This window comes from Clarias gariepinus, chromosome 14 (genome assembly GCF_024256425.1).
Source record: "Clarias gariepinus isolate MV-2021 ecotype Netherlands chromosome 14, CGAR_prim_01v2, whole genome shotgun sequence".
NCBI lineage: Eukaryota > Metazoa > Chordata > Actinopteri > Siluriformes > Clariidae > Clarias > Clarias gariepinus.
The window spans coordinates 25974279-25986919 of record NC_071113.1 but is presented as its reverse complement, the minus strand read 5'-3'; the positions used below and the strand labels follow the sequence as shown (position 1 = coordinate 25986919).

The 12641-nt window shown below is 37.0% G+C and overlaps 1 protein-coding gene across 2 annotated transcripts in view; it reads left to right on the top strand.

Moving 5' to 3' along the window:
• rgs7b (regulator of G protein signaling 7b) overlaps positions 1–12641 on the top strand; it is a 113929-nt gene that overhangs the window by 48271 nt on the left and 53017 nt on the right. For both annotated transcript variants that reach the window (XM_053511444.1, XM_053511443.1), the window contains exon 3: positions 11796–11892. In XM_053511444.1, coding sequence (XP_053367419.1) covers positions 11796–11892 — 97 coding nt within the window. The remainder of the gene's footprint in view (positions 1–11795; positions 11893–12641) is intronic.

Sequence of the window (12641 nt, the reverse complement as noted above, 5' to 3'; positions counted from 1 at the left end):
TAGTGTGCAATGCTATGGCTATAAACTAAATACCAAGAGCTGGATGATATGATGGTATAATATCGATCTTGTGATAACTTTTATCACAATATATTTTCCTTACTGTTGCCTTTACAAATCAAGTTATAGTTTATTTGGTAGGCGGCCCCCACTTCAGCAGGTGTGAAGCAGCAGGACCCTAATCTGGCAAGGCTGGTGGAAGATGATCACCTTGGGGTTGCTCTGCTCTTGAAAAGGGAGTTCGGAAGCCAGGATAGAGTGTGTGGATATTTACAGGAAGAGTGGCATGTGAGAGGGTCGTTGCCAGGACGGCCCAGGGACCTTAAAGGCATCAAACTTTACTCCACTGTTTGATTACCTGCTGAGAGACAGCTGCCAAAGGACTGCACGAGCTGCCCCGGCACAAGCAGCAACTGCTACTCAGTCGCCGAGAGAGAAAAGGCAACTGCCTCGACGGTAATACCTTGCCTTGTGTCTGTGTGTCTGTGGTGTACCCTAAATTAAAGATCTTACACTGGTGGAGAAAGCGGGCCCTGGCACAGACCATGGATTGAGGTGCTAGCAAGGCTGAGGTCTTGATTACAGACAGGCAGTGGCAGCAGACACTAAAAACTTGGAGCTGAGGGAGGGGTACTGTCATGGATCTCATCATTACGGGCGTGCTCCCAAATCTTTTGCTTGCTCCTTGCTTACTCTTGGAAACTCATTTGGTAGGTGGCCTCCACTTCAGCAGTTGCGTAAAGGCACCCTGAACGATTTTTACATTTTTAAATGATGATGTTTTGTTGTTTCTTTTGTTAAAGAAACAGTTAAGACTGCTAAATCTGGCACAGCTGGCAGGTGATGATCACCTTTGGGCCCCTGGTTTGCTCTGCTCTTTAAAAGGGTGGTGTGAAGCTTGTCTCAGCAGCCAGGAGAGTGCGTACAGACTGTACACTGCTGTTCGATCGCCTGCTGAGCGCCTTTTTTGCTTATTTTCCAAAACTACCCATTTTCCGTAAGACTTCACCTTTACCTTTGTGTGTCTGTGGTGCACCCCGAGTTAAAGATCTTACAGCAGGACAATGAAAAATTTTGAACATGAGTTGTGAACTATTTGCAAGTCTCCAGGGGGGCTGCAGGACATTGTCAAAACCAAAGATAAATTAAGGACATCCTCAGGAGTCCTTTTAGGACTCATTAAAGTCCTAAAAATATTAACACACAAGACGTCTTCTGGACTCATTTCTAAAATTCGTCTTACTAAAATTATCTTGAAGATATCCTAAAGTTTTAAAGACCTCCTACAGAAAAGCAGAGGGCTAGTGTTTGTTCCCAAAGAGGTAGCAGCAATGGGTATATATATATATATATATATATATATATATATATATATATATATATATATATGTAGCAGTGTTCAATAAAGTGTGGTGTGCATTGTACAGTAAGTCATACAGGGTTAGATGTTTGACTAGGCTAGGTGGCTGTTGGGAGGCAGCAGGATGTTGAGTAATCTGACTGCCTCAGGAAAGATATTGTTGCGGAGTCGGCTAGTGGTAGAATGCATGTTCCTATAGTTTCTGCCAGGTGGCAGGAGGTTGTGCATTAAGTGTGTGTGTTGTGTCTTCCACAATAAAACAATGGGATCATTTTCAATGCCTGGAAATACGAATTTATCCACTGTATGGCATTACAAGCTATGATATAGCTTGTAATAAACCACATGACTGTATATTTCTTAAAAAAGAAATTATGCATCTACACTTAATGAGCAAGAACTGGTTCAGACTGGATGGGGAATCATTTGTTTGGCATAAGTCTCACTGCAATCTCCTCACCCATTTGAAGGATCTCCATGCATTGTGCATGCGGAGATGCTTTTCTGCTCACCATGGTTATGTAGAATGGATATTACCATAGCCTCCCTGACAGCTCAAGACAGCCTGGCCATGCTCCTCTGACCTCTGTCTTCAACAAGGCATTTCTGCCAGCAGACCTGCAGTTCACTGAATAGTTCATGGTGCGTCTTGAAAATGCGAATCTATGAATACTGAAATAATCCTGCTTTGGATTCAAGAGGGCTAATCCAACAGAAATGAGAAGAGAAAAAGCAAAAGGTTGTAAATTCAAGTGTAATAGTAGTGCAGTACTACTGTATGACTTAATTGGTCTTCAAATGGCATTATTAAGAAGTGAATGGCTTTTAATATTTAGTTTTTTTTGTCCCTTATTGTTGTTTCCATAGGAGCCACTTTTTGAGTATAAAGAATAAAGTCTGGCTCCATCACTAACTCTGGCCCCAATCAGTAGTAAAACCCTCACAGAAACATATGACTCAGTGAGCCACGACTCAGCTTTCTGCAAGGATCAGACTATAAAACCAATGATAGCTTGTTAGACAGGCTGTAGCCGTCCAAGCCCTAGGACATACAGTATAATTATATTTTATATGTGTATCCTACAGGCAAAGTCCTGTCCATGTCCATTTACATAAAGAGACACAATCAAAAAACTTACAATTTTGGATCTTTTAAGAGTGCCTTGCATGCTTTTCGATTGACTTAGCCAATTTTGGGGGGTATTTTTTTTTCCCCTTCAATCCAGTTTGATTGTATATATTCAACAGCTTTTTGTTACCCTTGCAAATTCTTTTGTTTACAAGGTCATGCCTCAGACAGGATTTCCTGATATGTCATTTAAAGGACGAGCGATGATCTAGGATTAGAGATTAAATAAAGGATAAAGAGAATAAGTTCTAATTGCAAAGCACTGGCTTAGCAAACAGGAAGATATTCTCCAGCGTGGGCATTGTAAGACTCCCTTTAGGCCAACACTGCAGTTGGGTTTAGCTCGAAATGCAGCCTGTTGTGAGGACATCCTATTGTAAGGTGAATAAGTGTGACTAATCCATTGTGCTTCATGGGCAGGGGTGAATTCTATTAGTGAAAAAAAGCTATGTGTTTCTCAGCAGGCGTTTCGAGTTCTTTAATACTAAGAATGGTCGATTGCTTGTAGGACTGTGGTAGTTTCGTGGTTAAGGATCGGCATCTGTGTGTGAAGTCGAATCTCCTGACTGGCAGGCATTGATAGAAGTAAGGCTTCTTTCACACTAAAGACTTTGATGTGGTGTACTGAGCAAATCAAATATGATAGGCAACCATACCTAAGCATGGGAGTGGACCATGGTTTAGACCATGATGTCATCAGCACTGATGTCAAGCTCTGATATCTTCATAACGATCTTATCCTCTGAACTGCACAACCATAGCTTATAAAGTACAGTAAAATGGCACAGAATTGAGTTGTTCTTGACATTTTTACCACAATATCAATAATATTAGGCATAGTGTGGAGGTTTAGTACATTTTTTTTTCTTTTTTGTAGTTATTTGCGGTCCCCAAGCAACTAGGTGCATACTGGCACACTACATATATGGACAAAAGTATTTGGCCAAACCTGTTAATTATTGAATTCAGGTGTTTCAATCAGGTCACTTATCCTCAGTGAAGGGTAATCTTAAGGCTTGGACAATGCTATGCTTCTAACTTTGTGGCAACAGTTTGGGGAGACCCTTTTCTATTCCAACATGGCCGTGCCCCAGTGCACAAAGCAAGGACTATAAAGACTTGATTTGATGAGTTTGGCGTGGAAGAACTTAACCGGCCCAAGCACAGAGCCCTGACCTCAACCTCAACCTCATCTAGCATCTTTAGGATGAATTGGAACGGAGATTGTAAGCCAGGCCTTATGGTTCAACATCAGTGCCTGACATCATAAATCCTCTACAGAATAAATGGGCATGAATTACCACAAAGACACTCCAAAATCTTGTGGACAAGAAGAGTGAAAGCTGTTATAGACCAACTCCACATTAAAGCATATGTACTGAATTTGTATGCAAAGTCATTGGAGGTTTGGCCAAATACTTTAGTCAATGTACTGTAGTGTATATGATGGCGCAAATATGCAAATGTACAGTACCTGCGTATGGAACAATATTACTAATTTGAAAGTTGGCCAGTGTGGAAAAGGGGAGGAGTTCTTACACAAGCATGGTACAAAGCAAGTGTATCTAGTGTGAAGGCTCTCTAAGTTCATAAAAAGTCTTGGATCTGCCATCAGAAAAAAACCAAAAACCTCCCGGAAAGGTATCTAATGGGAGGGTGCCAAAAGCATACCGATGGAAATAAATGTTGTATATAAATTGCATATATTTTAAATTTTTTAAGCAAAATACACATAGCAAACTATTTAATAAACCTCAGTTAAATGAATCATTAGTAAAGTACACTTTAGATTTGTCAGGAGTAAAAGTCAGTAGAAGTATTCCAGACACCTCTGTGGCTTTCTTCTGGAAGTTCTCGGCCATATTAAACTCTAAAGCCCACCACTTTTTACACTTCTGACAGGACGATGAATTAGTGCAGGGCCCTAAGAGGTTTTTGCCAGCTGTCAAAGGATGAAAAATGGTCTGGGAGAGGGACACCCTGCAGCTACAAGTGCAAACTTTGTTGTTTTATAGCCTGAGGGAAAGTGATAGGGTAAAACAAGCACTAACTTCCTTAAATAAATCACTCTGGGCGTACACAAATGTTGGAGCTTTGGATCGCAATGTTAAAGTAAGAACATACATAAAATTCTACCTGAAAAACTTCAACCAGCAGCTTTGATACAAGACTATGTGCTGGTGAACAGAATGATTCAGCTTCAAGAAGGAGCTATGGCTGTTTGTGACGTCCTTTTATCCAGATATTTTAGATATCGATGAATCTCATAAAGGCTATGTGGATCTCCTGGATCTAATATTAATTTCGTTTGAGTTGTATGGTGAATTGGAATGTGAGGATAAAGATAGGAACAGGGTGAGAAGAGAAAGCGAGAGAGAGTAAAAAGAGTGGAGAATGTAATGGAGATAGGATGAGAGATGTGATGAGAGATGGGAGATGATGAAAAGGGGAGACAGGGAGTCCTGCATACAGAAAACTTTTCAGCAAAGTCATCAGAAAGGTTAGATTAAAAGTGGGTGAGTCTCAAGGCCATTTGTCAAACAGCTGCTCTGAGACGGGGAGAAAGGTTAACAGAGATATAAAATAGATGATAGAATAGATGGCAAGGGTACTATTCCAATCCATTTGATCATGAAATAGCCAGAAAGTTCTGAAGACATCTGAAATGTCCCATATGATAGAAACTTTCTGGTGTGTGTATTATTCTGTAATTTACAATGCAGTTTTTAGGAGTATATAACGTATATATACGTATATGCTGTATATAACGTTTCACATATTTAACCCTGAAATTCTACTGGTCTGTTATGTACAGTATTGTATCTACTTATTACTCAAAAATTAAAGATGTTTACTACAAATGTCTGGTATATACACTGTACAATATATACAGTACTGTATACATACAGTACATTGGTACTAGGTAGGTAAAGAAAAGTGCATGTGATAACTAGCAGATTTATACAGCGGTAATTGGTAACATGTTAAAATAATTAAGGAATCAAATATGACAAGTAATGCTTTTATAGGAAAATCCTTCTAAATAAGGCCACATCATAAATTCTTTACCTTTAACAGCATTTATAAAATATTTTATAGTTACATTAAATGTTGTAAAACCGCCATGGGACAAATTAGTTCTTGTTATTACTTGCATATATTATAGCAACCATAATCTATTTATGTGGCTATATGTCTAATATATATATATATATATATATATATATATATATATATATATATATATAAAACTGTATATATATAACTGTATATATATATATATATATATATATATATATATATATGTACTGTAACTGTTATAAAAACTGCTATATGGAGCTGTTATGGAGACTTTTATAATCAAATGGTCAAAAGTTGTGTGGTATCCATTTATCCATTATCTATTCACTTAAGTCGACATTGTAAAGTGATGACTGTGCAAAACTATATATTTATAAACAAATATTATATATAATAATAAAACATTTATACATATACAGTATCTGCATGAAGTGTATACTAAATGCCAGAAATCAAGTACATTTCACAGCTGAAAATTAACACATTAGTGCTATGAAGTGTACAATCAAACTAATTCAGTACAGACATACACTTATATTATAAAACTCAAATGGATAGGCAAGTACATCTAACAAAGGTTATAACAGTAATAACCTTTATTATTCTGGTTAGTTTCTGCCTTTATTCTGTGTTGTATTTATTTTCCACTCTTACTACTTGTTATTCCACCTATAAGTTCTTTTCTCCTGCGATGGTTACCTGCTGTACAAAGGCTATTTGCGATTTCTTTCTATACATGTGACCAAATGATATAGAGAATGAAAATGAATAGGTTCAATCTGCAAAATGGACCGTAGACCACAGAAGAAGTGATATTTAGTGCATAAAAGCCAAACAGAATGTCTTTTGCATACTTATACAGAAAGACTTATATTGTGCTGCTTATCCAATCATCCATTTATTTATCTGCTGATCCACCCATCTTCATCTGGAGATTTAGTTAGAAAGCCGTGTAGCCGATTAATTTCTCCGCATTTTGGAAATGAGGCTGTGCTCTGAGACTCGATGACAAGATGTTGAAATGTCCCACAATGTTCTGACTTTAAAGTATATAAGCATTAAAGGGAACATCACCGTTCATGTTAGCGAGTCATTTTGCCACCACTTACCCACACTTTGCATTTGCAATCCATCTTTTAATCCTAGGTGATGAAATCCTGAGTAACATATCAGAAACTCCGGCATCTTCTAGCAATTGTGACATGATTTACAACAAGTCAGATACCATTCCGACATGCATCAGTGGCATTTGGCTGATAATCACAGACAATCATTTTTCAAAGTGACTGGAAAATTATGTTACTCAAAACTCAATTATAAAAGAAGTCTAAATGCAGTCGAACCGATCAGCTTTGAATTTTTTTCTCCGTACAAGAAAACATGTCATGGTGCACGTCTAGTGTAATCAGACAAATTCTAAAAGTGTGGTAGTTAGAGATTAGAATATTCCTTTAATCGGAGCAGAAATCATGTATCATGGAATGCTAACGAGATAAACAAAACGTTACAGCCCTAATCACAGAGATAAAGAGGCTGCTTAATATTTATAATGCAGGTAAGTGATGTGCGATTAAGCACTTGCGAATCTTCCTGATGCCAAAGCCATTAACGTTGCATCAGACTAACACGGAGGAGGATGAGTCACCCAAACAGCCCGCTTGTGTTTCAACTGTCAAGAGCATGAGGGATTTTGTTTATTACTCAATAAATAGTGTGTGTGTGGGTTTGTGTGTGTTAGCGTTGCTTGATTTTGCTTCATTTTACAGTGAAGAGGTGTTTTGCTGTATATATATATATATATATATATATATATATAAAACTTATCAGTATAGTGCAGGATGTTGCTGCATAAACATTAATTAGTGTTTTTTTTTTGCTCCCCCACTTTTTTATATATAGCAGATTTTTCTTCTTTTTTTTTCTTTCCAAAAATGAGTCATTCAGTGGATATACATACAGAATAAATAGCACCTATAGTTGTTGTTGACTTTTTATGAAGTTTTGTTTGTCTTGAATTATTTATTTATGTATTTATTTATTAGATTTATTTTAATCAATTTAATATTAACCAAACCCTTGGCAGTGATTTACTAGAACTTTAAAGTAATCATTTCAAAAATGTAATTTCTTGAATGTTCTAATACAATTTACTTTAAATCAATTGCATGAATTTTGGACCAGAATTGTGTGTGTGTAAATTTTGATTTTACCAGCCTGAAATTGATTCCTTTCTTATAAAAGTGCACCACACAGTGTCTTATACCACAGCAATCTGCCAACAATTACAAATTGTAACAATAATGCTAATATTAACTCTTATAAAGCACTGACACTGGAGGCTCTATGATGTTGAATAAATATTTATTAGAAGAAAATGCCATATAAACAATAATGTTTTTCTTTGGACATTTTTACCAATTACTGCTAAAGATAGACATAGATGGACAGACAGACGGACATTAAATAATTAATCCTGAGATAATTTACTTTCATGTAGCAGCATCACACAACACCATAACACTACACATTAGAACACAGAAAAACAGAAAAATCACAATAATCAAAAAAACAAACAAATCACAATAATCATAGTAAACTGCATAACACAACTAAATGTTATGTAGGTTATTTGCCATGGCAAAGCTGTTATAAAATAGCATATTAAAAAGGTTGTGGCATAAGATGGATATAAACACCGTTCCTTTTATTTTATCACATTGTTGCTGGACTTAAACTGTGAGTAGCAACCGTGGTCAGGGTACCAGTACATACTGTATGGGCTAGATTGTATGTGACAGTAAAATGGCTGAGATTTGCCTTGGATTTTTAAGTACTTGAAAACTGATGTAATTTTTTTGGTAATGCTCATGAATAAGTTTTTCCCACCCATACATGTACTGAGTCTAAAATCTGAATATAAAAAATTGTCCCAAGTACAGCAGACATGTAAGAGCAGGTAGAAAAGTCATTCATAGAGCGTTTGTTGTTATTCTCTTAGATATGTCAATAACTATAATAATATTTGAAAATATCTTTGAGACATATTTTTTCTGTAGTGATGCAGTTGTCTGTTAGTCAATGAATCAATAAACTTAATAAAAACAAATGTAAATAATTTTCTGTACATGAAACAAAGAAATGGTGGCAACTTCCACTGAATAGTAAACCCTTAAATTTCGATAAATAGTTTAGCAAATGTCACTGTATTAGAAATCAACAAAATTTATATTAAATCCTTATATGGAAATATCATAAAATATATTACATTTCTCCTAAGTCACTGCAATGTGACCATTTTTTTTTTTTTAGGCACAGTTAATCTGACACATTATAGTGATAGAAGTGGTGACATTAGCTTTTAAAAAACACTCACAATTAAAATATTAATAATGATACTAAAAATGATGGGTTTTCGTTCCATTAAAACCAGATTCAGAACAGAATATACTCATCACTGTTGACTATTTGAAAGCCAATTAACATTTGTATTTTTTCCATTTTGTGAAGTTGAAGACAGTAATGAGTGTTTTATCTGGTCTGCCTCACCTGATTCAGTTCACAAAGAGCCTGATAATTGCCTTGGCGAGCTGAATCGAGCAGGTTGGAGCAGTTGAACTCTAAACTGCGAGTCCATTCAGAAGCAGATGTGATCTCTGTGCCATAGCACAAATCCAAATGTGAAAGATTAGATAAGACCGCACAAGACTGAGTCACCTGAAAGAAAATACCAGAAAATAAAAAATGCTTAAATCGTCATGAAACCATTTAGTCTGAGAGAATGACGTGGAAAGTAAAGGGCACATGCCGTCCTGTTGTCTGCGTCCTCGCTCAAAAGACCATTTAAATGAATTTAAATAAATTTAGCATGAAATGGCAACATTTCAAGAAAATTTCTTTTAGAATTAGATCTTACGCAAGGAACTTTTTTAAGATTAATTGAGGTTTTTATTTATTGGATTACTGATTTCTGTATAGATATAAGGCACACACACTGGTAAACATTTGGAAATCAAGAAATCAGGGTACACAGAGGAAAACCAAGGAAACCCACAAAGCAAAGGGAGATCAGGCAAACTTCACACACATAAAGCAGAAGCGAGATTTGAACCCACAACCCTAGATGTGCAAAGCAGGACTGCTAACGTTTGACCCACTGTGTTCCAAATTCTACTACAAACATTCGTAATGATAATAAAACATGATGAGAATATGGTAACATAGTGGCTTAGTGGTTACCAATGTGGCCTGGCACCTCCAGAATCGGGGTTCGATTCCCACCCCAGGTCTGAGTGCGAGGAGGCGGCATGTTCTCCACATGCTTGGTGGGATTTTCTTCCACAGCTCCATTTGGTATGTGTGTGTGCCCTGCGATGGATTTGCACCCCGTTTAGGGTGTACCCCGCCTCGTGACCTAAGTCTCCTGGGATAGACCGGACAAGCGGTATAGATGATGAATGAAAATGAATTATGATAATATTTAAAATAAAAATGAAAACATTTTCTTCAGACATCCTGAAAACTTCACAGATTGAAACGTACTGGTCGGAAATTGTTCCCTGGGTGAAAAGGCAATGTTTGGTTCAGGGTTGCTTAGTTTGGGCTAAGCAATTATCCCTGCGCAGCTTACCTGAAGCAGTGAAGCAGTGGAATGGTGTTCAGTGACTGAGTGTGATTAAATATAAAGGGGTGAAAAAGTTAATCTCTCAAAAGCCTACAGTGATTGAACCTATTTGTCTTGTGTCCAGTCTCCCAGAATGCTGTGGCTTGAATAAGATGACACAAAGGCCAGTATATTTGTACTGTAGCAGTTCTCTCTCTCGTTCTCCTTCTCTCTCTGTATGTGATTGTTCTTGTTTTAACGTTCACGAAACAGTGATGACTTTAATACCTCAGAGCGGACTGTTTTTGTCCACGTGGCAACTCTTTTGTGTGAGGCATGAATGGCAAGTAAGCATTTTAAGCAGCAAGGACAGCCACGGCAGCAGGTGTGTTACTGTGTGTGTGCGTGTGTGTATCTTTTATTCATTTAAAAGCCATTACAAATTAAGTTACAATAGCTCCTTATTATTTAGTTTATATTCTTTTGTTCCTTTTTTTTGGTATTAGCTTGATTGTTAATCCAAACCTCAATAATAATAAAAAACCCATATAAATAATGACATCATGGACCTAATGTGTGATTGTTAAAGAGATAGACAGGGGGAGATCGTCACTGCGTGTATCTTCAATATAGTTTGAGATATGCAAATCAGTTATATGATAAGGTAGGTTCTTTTATTATGGAAAGAATAGGGTTTTTTTTTTTCTTTAGGCCTGAGTGTAAAGATGTATTTACGCTACATGATCCTTACTATGTCCGAGGGTGTTTGATTCATCTAGTGACATCTAGTTCGTTCGACTAGTGTGATCTCTTCCTGCTGTGCTCTGGCCCGGTTCAGCATGCTGGGACCTGGCCTAGTTCAAGACGTGGACTTTAGTCAGACTTGGGAACAGTTTGACTGCTAACCATGGCCGAGCACGAAACTACAATGTTAAAACATGCTTTAAACATTTCAAATAAAAATTATTTTAACGATTTACTAAAAATCGCTGCATTGCATAATTGGTACATCCATAATAGACAAATCAACTCCAAATAATCCAAAAGATAAATAAAATCATGAATTCCATTGTGCTGATTTTTAACCCCAAAATTCACAGACATTCAGCACAAACTCAGCGCAGGCCCATGGGGATGTAAATAGGGAGGAACAGTCATGCTCGGGCATGCTACAAGGAAACCGTGCCTAGTGTTAGTAACTTAAATCCCACAGAGGTCAGCTTTCTAATAAAGCACCTGACAAAGGCTCGAATGCATTCGTTCCTCGACACCGTGTACATTTGTGTAACATTTCCGTCTCGTTCCCCTCTGATGAGTGGGCTGTGCAATTCCTGCCATGCAAAATAAATGTGCAGAACGAGTACATATAATTACACAGAGAAGTTATCCTGTGATTACACAGAAAAGAAGCTTAATTAAGGAGTGTATAATTATCTTGATTGTTAATGACGTGATACTATAAAACACTCAGATCTCTGATTTAATCCACCTTCTGTATTTCTCCTCTTCTCCCATGCCCTACTCTTTTTATTTCTCCTCTTCTTCCATCTTTTCATTGCTCTTCCTCTCTGCTGTGCTGTTTTGGTACGATTTACCATTAATCTTCCTTTTCTTTTCCATTGCAGATGGAGGACATTATTGCTCGAATGCAGGATGAGAAGAACGGCATTCCCATTCGCACAGTGAAGAGTTTTCTGTCCAAGATTCCCAGCGTCTTTTCAGGTGACTTATATGATTATACAGCAGTTAGTTCTGACCAAGCTGCTAGGCTAACTAGCTTCTAACATAAGGCTGAATCCCAAAACCCTTTCTATTCCTTGATCACCACTTAAAGTGTAAAACAAGTCATTCTAGCACATTAGCTATCCATCGTAAACCCGTTGGGATTTAACCCCAGAAACTACAAAAAAAAAAGTGGAATTAAAGTAGCTTAAAGTAAATCTTAACTTACTTTGGACAGTCCATCGTACCGGTAGGAATTTAAAAGTACTTCTTCTTTTTTTTTTGTTAAAAAGATGCAGCCTTAACCTAAAATGAGAAAGCTCCGAGTTGTGTAAGACATTGCTTAATTATTTAACTCATGGCACTATGTTAAATTTAGAGAAAGAGGAATCAAATGATTTGGACCATTGTGGCCACAGGACCTTTATTTCATATGGAGATGACTGATACTTTAATATTACACTTTGCTTGAATCTCATAATGAGATGGAGTCACAGAGATGAAGCAATGAGACATGGGCATCAGCAGATCAGCAGATTATTAATGCGAATAGACTTTTTACCTGTCCCCTCTAAGTAATTACTCAGAAGCCATGAAGCGAATTTGACATTTTACAATTCGAGGTGGTATCAAAAAGTTTTAAAATGGCCTCTGTTTACTAAAAACTACTTTATTGCTACTTTATTGCTTATTACTAACTGATTAATACTTGGAATGGTTCCTAAATTTTTTGGGGTTAAGCTCGTTCA